At 45.2% G+C, this 19,321-nt stretch overlaps 2 protein-coding genes across 4 annotated transcripts; one reads left to right on the top strand and one right to left on the bottom strand.

Moving 5' to 3' along the window:
• The first annotated feature begins 3 nt into the window (after positions 1–3).
• LOC122388408 (60S acidic ribosomal protein P1-like) lies at positions 4–2,518 on the top strand. The gene is made up of 2 exons (XM_043379465.1): positions 4–160; positions 2,212–2,518. Exons 1-2 carry the CDS (start codon positions 89–91, stop codon positions 2,464–2,466), a joined length of 327 nt encoding a protein of 108 aa, XP_043235400.1. The 5' UTR covers positions 4–88; the 3' UTR covers positions 2,467–2,518.
• Positions 2,519–2,785: 267 nt separating this feature from the next.
• LOC122388406 (SH3 domain-binding glutamic acid-rich protein-like) lies at positions 2,786–17,482 on the bottom strand. 3 transcript variants are annotated; one of them, XR_006257784.1, is made up of 7 exons: positions 17,091–17,482; positions 16,622–16,807; positions 14,855–14,980; positions 13,736–14,239; positions 10,969–12,591; positions 10,017–10,059; positions 2,786–3,457 (listed from the first exon to the last, which is right to left on the bottom strand). XR_006257784.1 is itself a non-coding variant. In XM_043379459.1 (6 exons), exons 1-6 carry the CDS (start codon positions 17,133–17,135, stop codon positions 3,453–3,455), a joined length of 909 nt encoding a protein of 302 aa, XP_043235394.1. In that variant the 5' UTR covers positions 17,136–17,472; the 3' UTR covers positions 2,786–3,452. The 3 variants fall into 3 exon arrangements, 2 of the variants coding, with proteins under 2 accessions (XP_043235394.1, XP_043235393.1); XM_043379459.1 differs by lacking the exon at positions 10,969–12,591 and having other exon boundaries at positions 17,091–17,472; XM_043379458.1 differs by lacking the exons at positions 2,786–3,457; positions 10,017–10,059; positions 10,969–12,591 and adding an exon at positions 13,390–13,568 and having other exon boundaries at positions 17,091–17,474.
• Positions 17,483–19,321: the final 1,839 nt, after the last annotated feature.

Here is a 19,321-nt window from a genome sequence, read left to right as displayed (position 1 = left end):
CTTCTTGCTTGGCTGCTTTTGAGGTGTAGTGTCCTCGCAAGGGCTAAGGTCATTTTTGACGACCTACACCGAAATAAACGCAATAATCATGTCGACTAAGGACGAGGCTTCATGCGTCTACGCTTCCCTGATCCTGGCCGACGATGACATCGCTGTCACGGTAAGCTTCTTCATTCTTGGCTCTTGCCTCTATGTCGGGGGCGCCTCGTAGGTACTGGTGTTCTGTTGGTAAATGTCAAGTTTAAGTTCTAAGACGATTTCAATGATAAATTTTTCATATTTTTACATTATTTGACATCCTGAATCCAAAAATGATACTCATGTCTCGCAAATAAAAGAAAAAACAATCAAACCTGACCTAACCTTACCTACTTACCTATAACATACCAACCTACAACATACAAACCTACCCTAACCTAACCTAACCTACAAACCTACCTACCTACAACCTAAAACCTACAAACCTACAACCTAACCTAACCTAAAACCTAAAATTTTTGCTGTTTCATATTTGTATCTGCAGCGTCACAATTGTAGTTAGGACCTAAACTTGACATATACCGTTCTGTTTTGGGGCTCGGGATAATGGATCTTATCATTTTGATAAGATGATATTGTTATATATGTTATATGTTATATAAACCATATAACATAATAATATTTTGCTGTTGTGTTCCCATGGATAGGGTTGCAGAAACTGCAAGCTTGAATTTAAATCATTTTGCATCATAGATTCTTACCCTGAATTGGTTGATGGATTCAGTCTGAACTGCTTACTTGCACTGCACCTGGTGGTAGGTATCATAGATTGCTGCTGTTTTGTAGCTTTGAAGTTCTGCAATCATGAGGTGCACTAAAAGTAAATTATGTATTTGTATTTGTAGTACGTTCAGTCAACTTGTGATCAGCTTCCTCTGCCATTGCTGTAGTCCACCAGGGATGGAAAATAATCTTTGTATGTGAATATTTGATAATTTTTGATATGTATTTTTATTATTTTAAATGTCAGATTTGAAAATGTTGCAGGAAAAACTTAGGAAAGTGGTATATTAACTTAAACCATTTTAAGCATTAATTTATATTTGCTAAGAAATGTCATGACCACCATAGAGACCATCTGATATTTCCAAAATTGTTGTAAATTATTTCAACTCATTACTGTATCATCACTTGATTTTCTTTGCTTGAACTACTGCCCCAAAATTGCATTGTAATAAGTTTTTAAGATCATACAGTGATATTTGTCAGTGATTGAAGTGATACCATAGACTCAAACAAGCTGTGCATACTGATAACTAAAAAATGAAATGAAAAATGAAAATGACAAAGCTGGTGTAACTAAAAATAGAAAATAAGATAATTGAAAATAACTAGGATAGTTGAAAATAAAATGACAACTAACATGGCATGACCTGGTCTAACCAAACCTATCCTTGCCTAACCTAACCTTTCCTACATCACTTACAGTAACTAGTGACATAAAATAGTTCAGCTGCCACCACATTTTTATCATTTGCCTTACTATTCAAACATTGCACTGCATGGAAACCTGGACAACTTGTGAGGGGCAGTGGTGCTGGTGCTAGAGTGTGATATGCTACCTTTAATTGTTTGACAGAATAATTGTAGGCTATTAAAACTCAAACATTGATATTGTAAGTTATGTTTTGTTGTACTTGAGCTTTATGGACATGTATGCTACCACTGGATAGTGGTTTCTGGTTAGCATTACCAGTAGTGTGGGTCACCCTTCTAGCAATCACCACTAGTGTTCTTAAAGTATTATCAGCCCAGCTGTTTTTTTTTTTTTAGATGGATAAGGTGTCATCAAACATGTGTAAGTGCTGGGGCACTCCTTTTGTAGCATATGTAGAATAATTTCCCACTGGTTGAAAAAGATAAGCCTAGTCATGATTGGTATAAGCTTGAAATGTGCAGCACTAAAACATAAAAAAATATAAAGTAAATTGGCAATGACCGAGTGTCAGCTAGTAAATCATCGGGGAATGTTGAAAAGAATGATTGCCTGTGCTGAGCATGGTTGAAGGCGGGGGGGGGATGCTAAGCGTCGCGCGTTTTCCGCTATCTGCTAGAACCTGGGGGGTGGGTGGGTGGGGGGTATTGTACAATGTACAATATCCCCCTTGCCTGGGCTAGGGAGGGTTGAGTTGAATGTCCGGCACCTCTGACGCTCTGTCTGTGCTGTTTCAGTCTGAGAAGATCCAGACTCTGCTGAAGGCGGCCGGCGTCACCGTGGAGCCCTACTGGCCGGGCCTGTTCGCCAAGGCTCTGGAGTCGGCCGACATCAAGTCGCTGCTGAGCAACGTGGGCTCGTCTGTGGGCGCCGCGCCGGCGGCCGCCGCCGCTCCTGCCGCCGCCGCCGCCGAGCCGGCCAAGGAGGAGAAGAAGAAGGAGGAGGAGCCCGAGGAGTCGGACGACGACATGGGCTTCGGTCTCTTCGACTAAGCGGACTACCATCTTCATCATTGTTTTAATACACAAAACCAATGACGGAGAATGAGCGTGTTTTGCGTTTGGGTGGTCCGGGCGGAGTGTCTCTAAGACGAGAGCTCTAGCGCATGATCGTGCAACTGAGGGTGGGTGCAAGACCGGGTAATGGAGGAACTGCGAATGATGGCCCTTATAATGCTAGCTAACGGTAAGGAGCAAACTGTTTGCTTATTGGCGACTCGGGGGGGGGGTCAGGACTCGCCCCCCCCCCTGAAAACGAATTACTGCTCAAGTCTCAACCGTGGGTAATCGCAGCATGATTGGAACAATTTTATAAAATTTGAGACACGATTTATTTCTGCAATCCGCAAAGTTAGGATAACATAACAGGTGAAAAACAAACGGGAAAGGTGGACACCAGATTACCAAAGAAATGCGATGCGCCGGAACAGGAAATAACAATCCTACACTAAAGCTAGGGAAAGCTCAGGAAGCATCTTGACATAGTCATTGGACAGCCTGGTGTCCGCACATACACATCTCGTTGGTAGCAATTCGGATAAAATCGGCCTCAGAACAGCGCAGCACACACTGCCACTTCGTGATCATAGGGTTTGGCAAACGACTTACTGGATTGCGCAGTGTGCTAACATTCACGCAGGCGGCGCAAACATAAAACCAAACCGCCGAACGGCGGGGGTCGGTTAACTACAAAGCAATAACGCATATGTAAAGCAAGAAATCTCAATAAACAACCGATCAGAAGCACTTGATCGCCATGAACACAGCGTCGTGTGGGCTCACTGAACGGAATCTCGCGGTGGTGCAGCGATGGCCACCTCCCTGCACATCGGGCTGAGCAGTGACACAATTTCCACCAGACTTCCTCCTCCGTGTGAACCTTGAAAGCGACGCACGCACAAGCACGAGGCGCCGGCGGCGCCCCGTCAGCACGGTATAAAAAGGCCGGGCCGCCGGGCAGCACAGCTCGACGACCAGCCTCAGTCTGCAACAGGGAGCCACAGAGTCAGACACGGACATGGCGGCGGCAAGCGGGGCACCGGACCGCAGGCGATAATAGACCTGCGCTCAAACGGTGCCCAACTGCGGATATGAACAACATGAACTCGGTAGTCACTACCATATGTTTCTTAAGTTAGCCTTGGACGAAATTCCACCAACTGCGGGCCGTCCTTACCACAACCATGGATATCGGATCACTTTCCTGGAAGGATCATGGCCGAGGCGCCTGGTCGCGATTAGCGAGTCGCATGGTGGCGGTCTGAGGAACTAATAGTTCATAGTACCGCACTGCGAGCTCGGTAACCGGACAAAAGATCGTAAAGCAGAAGATCGTATGGCAGAAGATCGTAGGCAGTTGATCGTATGCAAAATATCGTAATGGATAAAGATCGTATGACATAATGCTCGTATGGACAAAAGATCGTATTCGCTAAAGATCGTCAAGGAAAATGATCGCATGCCAAAAAGTCGTAATGGATAAAGATCGTACGACATAATGATCGTATGGACAAAAGATCGTATTCGCTAAAGATCGTGAAGGAAAATGATCGTATGCCAAAAAGTCGTAATGGATAAAGATCGTACGACATAATGCTCGTATGGACAAAAGATCGTATTCGCTAAAGATCGTCAAGGAAAATGATCGTACGCCAAATGATCGTATGAGATAAAGATCGTACAGTCAAAATATGGTATTCACATGGTGCAGCCCAACTCCAGCGCATACAAAGCTTACCTATCAATTTCTGTGTTCGCGTAGCAAGTGGCCGTCGTAAGCTCGACCATACATTGATGTTATTTCAGAGCTTAGATGGCTCAATGACACTTAAAGGGACCCTCCCACCTTAACATTGGTTTTGAGTTGAGATAGCAAAATTGGTGGCCATGGCCTGCAAATACCGGTTTGGGCACTCACAACATCGAGAAATGCTTTAATTCGAAGATATGGAATTTCAAACTTGCAGTTTTCGGATTCTAAGGGGCTAATGCATTGGTATGCCCCCTTAGAATTTGTGACGTCAGCGGAGATCTAACGATTTTTAAATCTTAGACTAAAACCATCGTTAACACCTGGTGGTATACGCTGCTTTGCGCGCAACGTCTGCCGCACTTTAAGGCTGCCAAATTATTGCTTCCAAATAAAATCGCTAGTAACAGGGAGATCCCAAAAAGTAAACAAAAGTAAAAGCCTAATATCTTGAAAACCAGTGAATATTTTTCGGTGAAATTTGGTAGATATTCGTTTTCGCTCCTTCTGAACCAAGGGACATCACTTTCATGCCAATTCATTAACTTTTTTGAAGGTGGGAGGGTCCCTTTAAAAGCAACGCGTTGTATATGTGCCGAATAAATGAATGTATGTGCTGCCGTTTTCATGTACCTATTTGAAGTGAATACAACTAAACCACCGTTCCGTGCTTCTATCCTCAGGATACTGAAATCCTTCTCCTCCACGCCGCAACCCCCCTCCGGGCTGGACAGGCAACTTTATCTCATGCGGGCTGCTCCCTTGGAGCGGCACCGCTGCTCCCGAGGGAGCGCACCCCGTAGCCGGGTGCAGTGAGTGCCTTGGGGCTGGGTGGCCTGTCCTCTGGACGGGCTCAGCCCCGGCGACTCACTAGGGTGCCTGCCCAGACCAATGTCTCCTCCTATATCCTATCATCCTCCCGGCTCTGAAATGGTCTCATTGGACCGAAAGGGCCTAACCCAACAAAACAAACAAACAAACAAAACAACTAAACCCATGTTCCCCCCACCCCCCACCCCCACCCCCACCGCCTGGAAGTTTAAAATGTTGCTTAAGCGGCTGAAGTAAACGGCGTTAAAAATACTTTTTGCTTCGCACTGTTACATTTTCATACTGAATTGTCATCGCTTTACGAGTCATCAACAGATGTTTATCGCGTTATCACTATCGAAGTCGCAATTCTCCTAGTTATAGGATCCTAGTTTCAATCCAATCCTAGTTATAGGAGTCATTGTTATCGAAGACCGGTTAAAGATGTCAATTGTCCATCATTGGTTCGAAATCGCCCCAGTAATTACCTAGTTACTGAAATGGGAACAAATTTGGCACCTCTCCTTTTTGTATTTTGCACGTGCATTGGGGGTCACTCACATAGATCAAGGGTATCCGACCTTTGGTAGAAGGGATGCAGCTACCCTATAAAAATTACCGCAAGACAATCGCTCAAGCCGCTGCTGAGATATGGGCCTCTCAAAATCATTACTTTTGCAAAACTGCTTGAACACCCTTGACTTCTCACGTGGCACGTGCCACGACGGCCACTGAGATGTATCAAAAGTAGTCAATTACGGGGAAGAAGGGATGGGGCTACCCAGCAAAAAAGACCGCAGGCCAATCGGTTCAGCGGTTGCTGAGATATAAGCCTCTGAAAAGCGTTACAGGCCGGGCCGGGCCGGGCCGGGCCGGGCCGGGCCGGGCCGCTCATACTGAGATTTTCCTGTTATATTCAAAAGACTTCGCTTCGCTCGCTGCGCTCGCTCGCTCGTAACAACACTATTCTATACGATTATTTACTTTACGAACATAACGCTACGATCTTTTGTCGAACGATCTTTTACAACATACGATCCTTATCTTACGATCATTTTCCTTCGATCTTTTTTGTACGATCCATTGCTTTACGATCTTTTGCTTACGATCCTTGGTCGTACGATCTTTTGCGACATACGATATTTATCTTACGATCATTTTCCTACGATCTTTTTCATACGATCAATTGCTTTACGATCTTTTGCTTACGATTTTTTTGTCGTACGATCTTTTACAACATACGATCTTTATCTTACGATCATTTTCGTACGATCTTTTGCATACGATCAATTGCTTTACGATCTTTTGCTTACGATCTTTTTACCGTACGATCTTTTACAACATACGATCTTTATCTTACGATCATTTTCGTACGATCTTTTTCCATACGATCTTTTGTCTTACGATCTTTTGTCACGTAATCGCGAGCTCAAATGCACACTTCTGCGTGTGAAGAACATTTGTCTCCAGCAATGCTGTTCGGCCCTTGCGCCGCCCACCCAAACGAATAGGGATTCCCGCACTAGAGGCGATTTCCGCTGGAACACCAGAATAACTTAAAATTTCAAGTCGCGGCACTCCCAGCTGTTATGGTCACTTTTCACCTCGTAAATTGATGAGCAGATCTAACGTAAATAGGTCCTACGATAAATTTAAGGCATGCAGCATCTGAAAAGTGAGAGGGCTTAAAAAGCAACTAACAAAACGTAAAAAATAAGCCAGTGATGAACCTTTATAGAAAGCTTTCAGGCGACACGAAAATGATCGGAAACGGTAATTTGAGGAAAGATAAAGGGAGCAAGTCCATTTATGACAACGCGACCTTAGGTGAAAACCGAAAAATGACGGGCAGTGACGCATCACATGTGGGTATGACTTTGAAGATACAATAGCTAGTCAGCTCTAGTCGACTGGGACATGTTATGGATGAACTGTACCTATTGGAGAGTGGATGGATATGCCTCTTATCTACGCAAATAACGAAACACGAATGGACACTAAAACCATCACTACCGCAGATCACGGTACACCCTGCCGGACTATAACTGATGGAGGTTCGGATGGCGTGCAGTGCACACAACTCAAGAGACTAGACTACTGTACCTGAACGGGACTACCGACTCTACGGCCAGTGCGCGCTAGTCTATACAGATACCGTGTGTTGTGTGCGTGTGTGCGTGTGGGTTGGGCTCAGAGCTCGACCAAAGTGTTTCTGCGGCTGAAGCCCCGCGGCCACACTGCAACGAGTCACACAGGGGTCGGTGAGCCGGTGGAAGTTCGCACTTGTCCTCACAGCTACACATAGAGCACAGGGGATGCAGCGCCATGCTTTGTACACAGAGGGGTCTTTTTCAAATGTGGAACAAAACATTGAAACTGTTACGTTTCTACTAGCGAATCGGCCGTATAACTTTATCTAATAGGTACATCGCAATTACATGATTTTACTAGCCTGCCTAGTGCGTGCTTGCACAGTTATGAGAAAGTAATACATCCTTCGCCAACTCTTATTGCGATAAGTTGTGCAACGGTTAGAAATAAGTATAAGCATAACTGAGGGATTAAGTAAAATTTACACTTGAAACATCTATCCATAGACCTCTGTGCACCCTTAGTACAGAGGTCGCAGAGGTCTATGATCTATTTAATGTATTTTCAATCGTAAAAGGGGTTTTGGCATTACAAAGTCACTATTCACTAGGTACCCACATCCATGGGTGGAGAACCTGCCCCGGCCACCCCGGCCGTGGCCGGGGTAACTTTCAGCCGACCCCGGCGCGGCCGGGGTAACTTTTCCACTTTTGTAAATCCTAAAAGCTGTCTCCATACGAAAAAAAACTGCCACCTATAAAAGTGTCTCTCATTGTTCTTATCTACCTTGAAAAGTTTGTGAAAATTTACTTTATTTTCATTTTGGAGCTTCTATGTTTTCAAATCTTTTCATCGCGGAGCCCGACAAGTTTCATCAAACAGAATTAAATCATATTTAAGGGCAGTTATCTTAAGATGGCACTGCAATAACATCACAAGACAGAACGAGGGTAATATCAGTGAGATAGAAGGACGAGCTGCTGGGGCTCAAGGCTCCCCCCACTTAATCCGCGCCAGGGTGGTGGCTCTATCGTAACACGTTGAGTCGAGAGGAGGGCGTTTCACGCTCCTTCTAACTCGGCTACTGGGCTACGAGGCGAGAAGCGGAACGACGTTTGGAAGAGCGACAAACGTGATCAGAGAAATCTGGTCAGTGGTCATCTTTTAGGCGCAAGCACAATAATAAGCCCACCATAGATCATCAAAAGCCAAATTTCTCTGATTTTAGCGTTTTCCGACAACTTTTCTCACAGTTCATGAACATAACGGAACTAAAACCAATTTCATCATGAAACTTATATAATTTAATTAAAAAACTTGAAATCCTTTGAGTGCTTGTCCCAACCCCTGCTATACCTTTGGTCACGTGACTTCCATGATAAACTTTGCGTTTTGCAATGTTATGACTTAAACAGAAGCAATAAATGTTACAAGCGTATTATTTATGATGTTTTAGGCAGCAATCGTGTAATAACATCCTTGAATTATATACATTCTGCTTAAAAGAGGTCACGTGATGTTACCAGATTGTGCTCGGACAGCATTTTCTTAAACTTCGATTTTGAGTACTTTTTACCTTCATTGAGTCCTAATAACGGACGTTTTTAGTTATAAAATGAAGCAATGAATCTATTGAGGGCAAAATTTAATCATTTTTGCACTTTCAAGCCGGGCTATCCTGGCATGAACTTCGGCCGGTTTGTGTGTGAAGCCTATGGTGAAGGGAAAACTTCACGCCCGGCTGACGTCACAGACCTCGGCTACCAAATCGTGTCCGGTGGGGGTCGGTGCATGCCACAGGTATCGACCAGAAATTTTGTATTTAAATACATACTGGATCTTAAAGGGACCCTCCCACCTTCAAAAAAGTTAATGAATTGGCATGAAAGTGATGTCGCTCGGTTCAGAAAGAGCAAAAACGAATATCTACCAAATTTCATCGAAAAATATTCACCGGTTTTCAAGATATTAGACTTTTACTTTTGTTTACTTTTTGGGATCTCCGCTGTTCCTAGCGACTTTATTTTAAAGTGCGGCATTTGTTGCGCGCAAAGCAGCATATACCACCGCGTGCTACCAAACGTTTTAGTAAAAGATTTAAAATCGTTAGATCTCCGCTGACGTCACAAATTCTAAGGGGGCATACCAATGCATTAGCCCCTTAGAATCCGAAAACTGCAAGTTTGAAATTCGATATCTTCGAATTAAAGCATTTTTCGATGTTGTGAGTGCCCAAACCGGTATTTTCAGGCCATGGCCACCAATTTGGCTATCTCAATTCAAATCTAATGTTAAGGTGGGAGGGTCCCTTTAACTGAATCTGGACTTCGCGAGTCCAGTACCAACCTCTAATGCATGAGTATGAATAACACAGCCATTCTACAGGCAAGCATGAGTCATCTGAGGGCTCAATAAATCAATAGATGACGGCGACTCCGAACATGAAAGCCGCTCGTGTGCAATGCGCAGAGCAGTGCAGCTACCAAGGCAGAAATAAGGTGCTGAGTTTCATTCAAAACATACCTACAAAATACACAGAGAGAACACAAAGGCGGCAAGAATCATTAGACAAGGGAGGGAGAGGGAGTGGAAGAGAAAAAATAAGGAGGGAGATAGGGGCACGTAGGAAGCTTTCATGCAGGATTACTAGAATACTGAGCCAATTCCATTGTCTCGCAGCGTGAACTGCTGTACCACCCATCGGGACTGAACCTAAGCCCTAATTGTTTAAGTGTCCGGCCGTACACTGATGGACACGGAGTCGGGCACGGTCCCCGGGTACCTCCCCAGTAAATGACAGAGCTCTCGGGACAAATGCCCGCTGCCGGCGGGCAGTCGGCCGGTGGGCAAACACAATCAGCGCGCGCGCGGCGGGATGCCAGGCTGCACTCACCCTCCTTCTCGGGGTTCTCCTGTTCATTGTCGCCGCTGCCGACCTGCCGACCGGTCACAGCGGTCACTCGGAGGGCCAACGGGGGGGGGGGGACTCGGGGGTACGGTGAAACCACACGACACAACACTGGCGAAATTCAACAGCGAACCGGAAACCAATAGAGAAAACTAGACTACTATATAGCATTAAATACGTGAACAACGGTATTTTTCTTATTTTCCATATTTTAGCATGAGTGGTTGCAAGTTGCAATACATTGTATCGAGAAGTCACACTTGCACGTTAGTGGAGCTTTTCACACTTTGGTTGTTCGCATGCCAAAGCGTTGATAAAGGAGAGGTATGCCAATAGCGGGTTGAAGACCCATCCAGTATTCGCCAATTACATTGTAACAGAATATCGACAAACTCTTCGAAAATTACCAAACTTTTGGCCGCAGCAGGTGGAACTTCTACACAGGCTGCAATATGAGGATGGCATTTTAGGATGTAAACAACTGTGCCGAAACAATCTATGCAAGGCAATAATTTTGGTGGCACGATTGCATGGTTACACGGTTGGGCTTAGCGCAGTCGAATGCAACCAAACTTGTCATATGCTTCGAACATTTAAAAACAAAACAAAGGGGAATGCTTGAAGCCTAACTTTGTTTATACAACTGGGAGCAGCATGCTTTTATCGATACAACACGCCAAATGAACTGCAGGCAACTCACGCTGATATTGTTATTAGTGCCCTGGTTATTATATAAACTAAAACGTCAGACATTTGCATGCTACCATGGTCGTAAGCTTTCAAACACACACCGGAACTATTTTGTTATAACTCACACAACTTTGGTGGAGCACAACCCGTTCTACCACATCACCAAGCTGTTAGTATCACTCGCATTGCAATAACGCTGTTAAGTGTAGTCAAAGTGGTACAAACCACACCGGCAAAGACCACATACCAAGCCTCTGACGCATCTCTAACCGGAGACATCCTCGTCATCACCAGTGGCCTCTCCTCCTTCAGCTTTAATGCCATCTCCATTTCCAGTCAGCGGTCCCGTGCCATCAACGTTGCCTTCAGAGCGTCCACCTTCCTGAGCCCACTCCGGCTCTGCGGCTTTCTCTCCATCAGCAATAACAGCTGCGACGCTCTCCTCCGCATCTCCTTTGTCGCTTACTTTTGGATCTGCCATTTCAGTTTCATCATGGCCTTTGGGCTCTTTTTCCGAGTCCGATTCGTTACCAGTACCAGACTCTTGCTCTGCGGAGCCTGGCTGCATAGCTTCTGTCTTGACCTCAGTGTCACGACGCTCGTCTTCGGCAGCGTCTGTCTTATCGGCGTCGGCGTCCACCATCTCGCCATCACCGGATCCCTTGCGATCCTCATCCTCGTCCAGATCAACATGGGCGCCCTCATTCACAGACCCTGGGCTATCCCCTCGCTTTCCATCAGCGTGCTGATCCTTAATACTGTCCCCAGAACCAGAAGAATCCCCTTTCCCCTGAGCTTCCGCTGTGAGATTTTCATTTTGACCCAGAGATCCACCAGCCACCTCCATATTTCCGATAGCTTGCGCACCCTCCTTGCCATCCACAAATTCCTCATTATCATCGGTATTTTTGCCCCCAGAATGATCGTCATCCACATCGTCCCAGAACCCCGTGGTATCATCCTCCTTCCCTGCCTCTGCAGACGGATTAGCCACCTTAGTATCATCCCCGGCTGCCCGTGTCTCCTCTCTCTCGTCTCCTCTAACTGGCGTGGCATCACTCTCGTCCCTTACTCCCGATTTATCCCCTCTCTCTTCGTCCCCTGCCGAAACTGTTCTTTCCTGGAACCCAGGGCTTTCCTCTTTTTCCCCATCCCCCTCCCAGAATCCCGGACTTTCAACCTTTTCTCTTTTACTGGGCAAGTCGTCTTCGGGATTCTCGTCCCAGAACCCTGGGCTTTTTTCTTTTTCTTTTCTACTGGGATAATTGTCTTCTGGATTTTCGTCCCAGAATCCAGGACTTTCGTCTTGCTTCTCTTTTTCAGTGGGAGTATCGTCTTCTGGATTTTCATCCCAGAAGCCTGGACTTTCCACTTGCTTCTCCCTTTTAGCGGGAAAATCGTCTTCCGGATTCTCGTCCCAAAATCCGGGACTTCCTTCTTTCTTTTCCTTTTTAGTGGGAAAATCATCTTCCGGATTCTCATCCCAAAATCCGGGACTTTCCGCTTTCTTTTCCTTTTTAGTGGGAAAATCATCTTCCGGATTCTCATCCCAAAATCCGGGACTTTCCGCTTTCTTTTCCTTTTTGGTGGGAAAATCGTCTTCCGGATTTTCATCCCAAAATCCGGGACTTTCCTCTTTCTTTTCCTTTTTAGTGGGGAAATCATCTTCCGGATTCTCATCCCAAAATCCGGGACTTTCCTCTTTCTTTTCCTTTTTAGTGGGAAAATCATCTTCCGGATTTTCATCCCAAAACCCGGGACTATCTTCCTTAGTCGTTTTCCTGGCAGGCAAATCTTCCTCAGTGTTCAGATCCCAAAAGCCGGGGCTGTCTTCTTTCTTCCCATCGCGATCCTCTTCGCCCGATGTCGGCTGTCGAACGCATGCGAAAGGTCGATCGCTAACTACTACATCAAAGCATTTGAGGAGTGCGTTCAACTAGACTGGGACACCACGAACAAATAGAGGTGGCTAGTTACGCCAGAACAGGCTGTTAGCGACCACATGATACTGACATACAACTAGGGGTAGACGTCAAAACATTTACTAGCTGGGACAGGGGCGTAGTCTGCCAGTCCATAATGTAAATATACTTTTCGAGAGACTGAAAATGAGTGAAGTAGACAAAATGAGAGTGAGAGAGAACTGGCAAACCCGCACGTTCGAAGCTCTACACAAGGTTCTAAACAAGACAAGCACGGTACGCATGATGCATATGTACTTTGTAGTGATGCTTCAAATCACCTTTCAGCTAACACTACTGCTCAGTCTATTGGTGACGGAAAGCATAACAATGCAACCATTTTAGAGAAGCGTAACAACACAATTCATAGCTAAGCATTCGGACTAAGACATGGATACGAATTAAATGACGGCATTCTGGAATCATGAAACTGACAAAAAGCAAATCCTATCTTAGGCATGCTCTTGTCTGGACTCTCAACAGTCACATGTTGTGATGAGGAAACTGGTTAATCAAGGCCGACACTCTGCATCCATTTGTTATATAAGGTGTTAATGCAAGGAAGAGGCTAACGATAATGCAAAGCATGGACAATGAGCAACATACGTGTCGAAATTCGTATTACTATGCGTAGTTAATAATCAGCTCAAACCTTGTTAGAACCAAGTTAGAACACAGCAAAACATGTTAATGAAATCCTGAAATTTTGTTATTGACTAACCCAGAGTGACATGAAGTACACTGCGATCGCTTCGTAATCGCAATTTGCTAAAAGTTAACACAGCTATAAAGAGTCTTCCAAGTTCCAATGCCAGCGTCGATTTTTGGATTAGCCACGCTGGGGGCTGGACGATGCAGAGCAGCGAGAAGATGACACCAGACTGTACTACAAATGCGTGCAAAACATGATGACTTAGGTAAGTGACAAATGTCCTGTGCTTAAAATGCTAGAAATCATGCCCAAACGTTAGTAGAATCCGAAGAGTACGGAAGACTCCGCTAATTCATCGATAGTCAGCACTGCAAACTTTGTCAAACTCAAAATACACATACCAGTTTCTGTGCTACATCCTTCAACTCTGCTATATCTGGGCTTTCATCGTCATCTTCCTCCTCTTCTTCTTCTTCTTCACTTTCGGATTCTTTTCCTTCATCTTTTGCATGTTCCGCTTCCACATCTTCGGAGGGTTTTACTTCTTCACTTCGTTCCTCGTTCTTTTCGTTATCTCCCTGTTCGTCCCAAAATCCAGGGCACTCGTTCTCTTCTTTCTTTACTTCCTTTACAGGACTTTCTTCTTTCTGATCCCAGAAACCAGGGCTGTCATCCTCATCCTTCTTAACCTCTTTTACTGGGCTTCCCTCTTTCTGATCCCAGAATCCTGGACTATCGTCCTCTGCTTTTTCGTCTTTGGCAGTATTGTCTTCGTCTTTCTTTTCATCCCAGAACCCTGGACTATCATCCTCCTCTTTTTTCTCGTCCCAGAAGCTTGGCTCTTCTTTGGCGTCGGTCTGGTCGCCGTTCGGCGTTTCGTCGAGGCCGTTCTCCGCTGTTGTGTGCTACACAGAGCCAGTCGTCAGCACCAGGGTCAGCACGACCACAAAACAACATCTCACAGTCAGGAAGACAGAACACTCAGTTGTTCAGTTGACAGAACGCACAGTAGCGACTAATAGTGACCCATTCGACAGTCTTTATCACAAAAAACGAACTGCATCCTGCATCGACCACCGTATTTTAATGTAGGCTCAACAATAATTTATAGGCATTATATACTTATACCTATATATATATATATATATATATATATATATATATATATATATATATATATATATATATATATATATATATATATATATATATATATATATATATATATATATAATATATATATATATATATATATATATATATATATATATATATATATATATATATATATAATATATATATATATATATATATATATATATATATATATATATATATATATATATATATATATATATATATATATATATATATATATAGAATAGATAACCTGAAACACGTCGCTCTCAGCGTATCATGGAAGGGCATCATCAATAGTCAATACAGTGCTGCCATTACATTCCATCGGACAAAAAAAGGCCCAAGAAAAGTTTAAAAAGCCTCTGGTCTGGACGCCGTACCTCTTTGATGGAGGCGCGCCGGTTGGCGGAGAGGATGTCCTGGGCGGTGTTCACCTCGCCCTCGCTCAGCTTCAGAAACTGGTGCAGCTGATCGGTCTCGTTGGCGTAATCGAAGGCGTCATAGTCCTGCCGGCAACAGGCGGTCGGCAAGGGCCGTGCCAGCGGGCTGAGGCGGCCAACGGAAACGGCGCCGGACGCGGCCCGACAGCTGCGGCCAGCGGTCAGTCGAGCCGGGCGGTCAGCCGGTCAGCGCTCGGCCGAGCCAGCGGCCAGCGCTCGGCCGAGCCAGCGGCCAGCGCTCGGCCGAGCCGGGCGGGCAGCGGTCAACGCACAATCGACACACTGCACACAGATACCTCGAACTCTAAGGCAGTGGTAGACTATTTTTGATCTAGCAGATACCAGATTACCATGATGATTTTATGTTAAATTTATCCTAACATGATTTTTTGTTCCGAGTATAGTGATTTTAAGTGACAGATGTGAGTCAGATTAGGACATGTCCTCAGCTTCCAACAGAACGACGACATTTTATGTCTCGGCAAGCCGTAGACATAGCATTTCGGTGAAAACATGATTTCAACTGCAATCCATGAAGGCAAAGTTCCTCTGCAATATGATGCAATCAAGTCTATAGAAATGACTGTGTATTATAAATAACTTCTGAATAATATATTTCAAAAATAGGCTCCCATGCTTGAATGGACACATAGACAGAGGGGGCCAAGCGAAACTTATCACGCAGGTCCCGGCTTATACCATCCGGTACCTATAAGCCGGGATGAATTCCGGGTTGAATGAAAGTCGAACAGGTTGAATGAGAGTTGAACAAAAGGGCAATCACCACTTTTGGCTCTCTGAGGACCACCATTTTACAGGTCAGCTTGTCCAGAGGACAGGCCATCACATTCTGCGGTATTTTCGGGGTCGTATGAGGGCCGTGGTCGGCACTTTGGATTGCTTTTGCATGGTAGAGGACAGGACATCGACTCGTACAAAAAAAAACATCTGGAGTGAGCGTGATATATGAACAATGATTCTCCACCAGGCACCATGTTATTTTCCAGATCATGGCCCAAATACCTGTACAAACCCCTGTGGTTAAGGAATGGGCCTAGTGCAAGATACATTTACATACAACTATGAGGAGTTAGCACCTTGCTTTATAAAACAAGACAAATGAAGGCTTATGCATTAAACATTGCCTCAAAATTATTTGCCAAAATCGATTTTGGAGGTAAAACGCATATATAGGATACTGTGACTGTGTAGGTCATGACATCTAGTGCATGCTCAAACACCCAAGAAACAGGAAGAATGCTCAGTCAAGTTTCTATAGACATTGGGGATGCCCAGTGGCCGCATACACAGAGGCAGCTCACCCCGTTCACTAACTTCACAAGGCTTTTAATGTGAGCACTTGATACTGTTGGAAACTAGTATATAGTTAATTCCCAGTCCACACAGCACACCATTAGCATACCTTATGACATTGACAAATAGGTACTAAATACTGACACTTGAGGGTTATTATAACTTTTCACATCTAAGCAAACACCTGCTAGTTAGTCAGCAGAAAACTAAAAAAATACCAAAGCTAGAAATACAGTGAAATAGCATTCTCTGAAGATTTGACAAGATGGACATTACTTATATGTAAAAGGTATGTGGAAGGTAAACAACAGGCAGTAGGTACAAGAATACATCCCAAAAGGCAGAGTACCTATGTGGTGGGCTGGTGGCCAAATAAGCATGGTAGGTACTTACACCACAGTAGTCCTTGTCATTGAATATCTGTGGTGGCAGGGGGTTCCGGTCCCCCTCCTTTGCTTTGGCGGTCTCCTGCATAAATTTTCTCTCATCCTCACAGCCAGCTTCCGTAATGTCTATCAGCTCATAGGCAATGGCACACGAGTCCAGCACAGTCTGAATCCGCTGCTGGCGCTTCTTTACCTGGAAAACACATGTTGGGAAAAGGCCAGGAATCAGTCAGCTGCCATTTATAGAAAACTGATAAGGCATTTATAGATAAAACTTTAAAAATATTACAATAGATAGATATTTAGTCATCTATATCTCACATCGGTACCTATACAACAAGCTCTGCTAGTGCCACCATACAGCGCGAGCTGGCAAATAATCTAGTTAATAGTACGACCCGGCAAAAGGTTTAACAATTTTACTTGGAAGTCCCCCCCACAATCTTGAATATCATGTGTTTCCAGGGGTTACTTGCCTCATAGTTTCCAGACAGCCCAGAAACGTATATTTTGATTGTCATCTTGACTAGCTACAGGAAGTCTAAGGCAGCATCCAAACAAACCAATCTTCCGTAACAGAAAATACACTACACTGATATTTTGAACAATTCACTTTAAGCTACGAAGTACTACTGCAAACAAAATGCCACAATATGCGTGCACTTCAACGCACTTCCTCAAGATTCAACAATACAAATAGGAACTGATCACGCCCTCTGACTGGTATCATTTAGTGACGTTTTGTTTGGTATGAACTTGCTAATCTCTGACGTCATAGAACGTACAGCTCGGCATATCAGCCAATGAGAATCGATCTTTTATCGTCTATTTTAGTCGATGACGTCATCGTTCGATGTTTGTGCTATGAATAAAGTAGTGAATAAAGTACACCTGATGAGGCATATTTGCCGCACCCTATTTGTCAAAGGCTAAAGAAAAGCGCTACCATATCTCAAATTTTCCCTTCAGTGGCGGTGGAAAACGGGAAGAGGGGGTCGCAGTAGTAAAGGAATCTTGGGGGGGGGGGAGGGGTCGCAGGAGATGCAGCTGGTTCATCTGCAACTTTTCAAAAGCATACATTTCCGTACCCACGACAGCCTGGGGGGGGGGGTCGGATCCGACCCCCCCTGTTATCTCGAGAACCAATGGTCGCATCGAGCCCCGCGAGGCGGCGTTCGAAAGGTCTCTACGAGACCTTCCAAAAGCACTCTTAACGGGCCTATTAGTGGCAGGCTCCTGGCTACCCCATATTAGTGGCAGGGGGGGCTGTTTACGACCCCCCCCTTGATATCTCGAGATCTAACCGGCCGATTTTCAAAATTCAAACGGCATTCGATTTGGCTCAACGAGATCTAGGGGAAAGTGGGTGTATTGCGCCCTCCTAACCAATTGCGCCCACCAACATTCCCACGGATTCAATGGCATGATTAGAATTTTGTGTTCGAAAACATTATTTTCACCACTGGATAGTTCCTTTTATGGCCCAAGCTTTCCGACGAAGCCAATCAGCAAAGCTCATTACGCCATCAAAGATGTTACGGCGTTTTCTTAACTTTTTTGCAGTATTTTGAACCGTTGGCTATAAAAATTTGCGATATTTGTGTGATTTTCAGAGTGATATTTAGAAAGAAATCCCCTTTTTTAATTAAATTCACTGAAACAGTAAACTTCCTTCAACATCTTTATGATAACTTCATAGGCGTAGGAACAGGGGGGGCCAGGTGGGCAAGTGCCCACCCACTTTTCGAGGTGGGGGGGCCAACCATGTGTTTTGGCCCACCCACTTTTTACTCGAGGCCCCTCGTCTCGATTTGAGAGGACGTCGTCACCTTCCAGAATAAACAAACTCGGTACAAATAAGTTCCACGAATCCCCACGCACGGACTCCAAGGGGCCGTGATGGATCCAAGGAGGCCCTCTGTTCATACTTGTCAGTCGAAGCCCTTGAGACTGATGGCCTGAGAGGCCCTAGTGGATCTGAGGAGGCCCCAATATCCGCACTGGTCTGGGGAGGCCCCTGACACTGGCGGTCTGGGAGGCCCCTCTATCCACACTAGTCAGAGGTCTGAGACTGGTGGTCTGGGAGGCTCCTCCATCCACACTAGTCAGAATAGGTCCCTGACACTGGCGGTCTAGCCGAGGCCCCCTACCCTCACTAGTCAGAGGAGGCCCCTCTAACCTCAATAGTCAGAAGAGGCCCCTGAGACTGATGGTCTGGGAGGCCTATCCATCTACACTGTAGTCAGAGGAGGCCCCTGAGACTGATGACCTGAGAGGCCCTTATAATCACACCAGGCAGAAGAGGCCCATGAGACTGATGGCCTGGGATATATCCACACTAGGCAGAGGAGGCCCCTGAGACTGATGGTATGAGAGGCCCTCATATTCACACCAGTCAGAAGAGGCCCCCGAGGCTGATAGCTGTGAGGCCCTTCTGCTCATATAACTGGCCACTGGAGGCCCCTAAAACCGGTGGTCTGGGAGGGCCCTCTATCCACACTAGTCAGAAGAGGCCCCTGAGACCGATGGTCTGAGAGGCTCTTATATTCATCCTGGCCACAAGAGGCCCCTGAGACTGATAGTCAGAGAGGTCCACTCCTAATGAATCTGAGGGGGCCCTCTATCCACATTTACACTTTTCTAGGGAGGCCCCTGATGGTCTGAGAGGCCCTTTTATTTATACTGTCCACAGGAGCCCCCTGAGATT

Source organism: Amphibalanus amphitrite, unplaced genomic scaffold (genome assembly GCF_019059575.1).
Source record: "Amphibalanus amphitrite isolate SeventyFive unplaced genomic scaffold, NRLGWU_Aamphi_draft 000320F_arrow, whole genome shotgun sequence".
Taxonomy (NCBI): domain Eukaryota; kingdom Metazoa; phylum Arthropoda; class Thecostraca; order Balanomorpha; family Balanidae; genus Amphibalanus; species Amphibalanus amphitrite.
Note: the sequence above shows the minus strand (reverse complement) of the source record. Positions and strands in the feature narration are given on the sequence as shown.

What these genes read in the sequence shown, in the direction of transcription:
- LOC122388408 (XM_043379465.1), top strand. Translation starts at nt 89, where the DNA reads ATGTCGACTAAGGACGAGGCTTCATGCGTCTACGCTTCCCTGATCCTG. An exon ending in ACGATGACATCGCTGTCACG is followed by an intron (nt 161 to 2,211) that starts GTAAGCTTCTTC and finishes GTGCTGTTTCAG; the next exon opens with TCTGAGAAGATCCAGACTCT.
- LOC122388406 (XM_043379458.1), bottom strand. Translation starts at nt 17,135, where the DNA reads ATGACAATCAAAATATACGTTTCTGGGCTGTCTGGAAACTATGAG. An exon ending in GGCGCGCCTCCATCAAAGAG is followed by an intron (nt 14,240 to 14,854) that starts GTACGGCGTCCA and finishes GGCTCTGTGTAG; the next exon opens with CACACAACAGCGGAGAACGG. An exon ending in AGGATGTAGCACAGAAACTG is followed by an intron (nt 13,569 to 13,735) that starts GTATGTGTATTT and finishes ACGCATTTGTAG; the next exon opens with TACAGTCTGGTGTCATCTTC.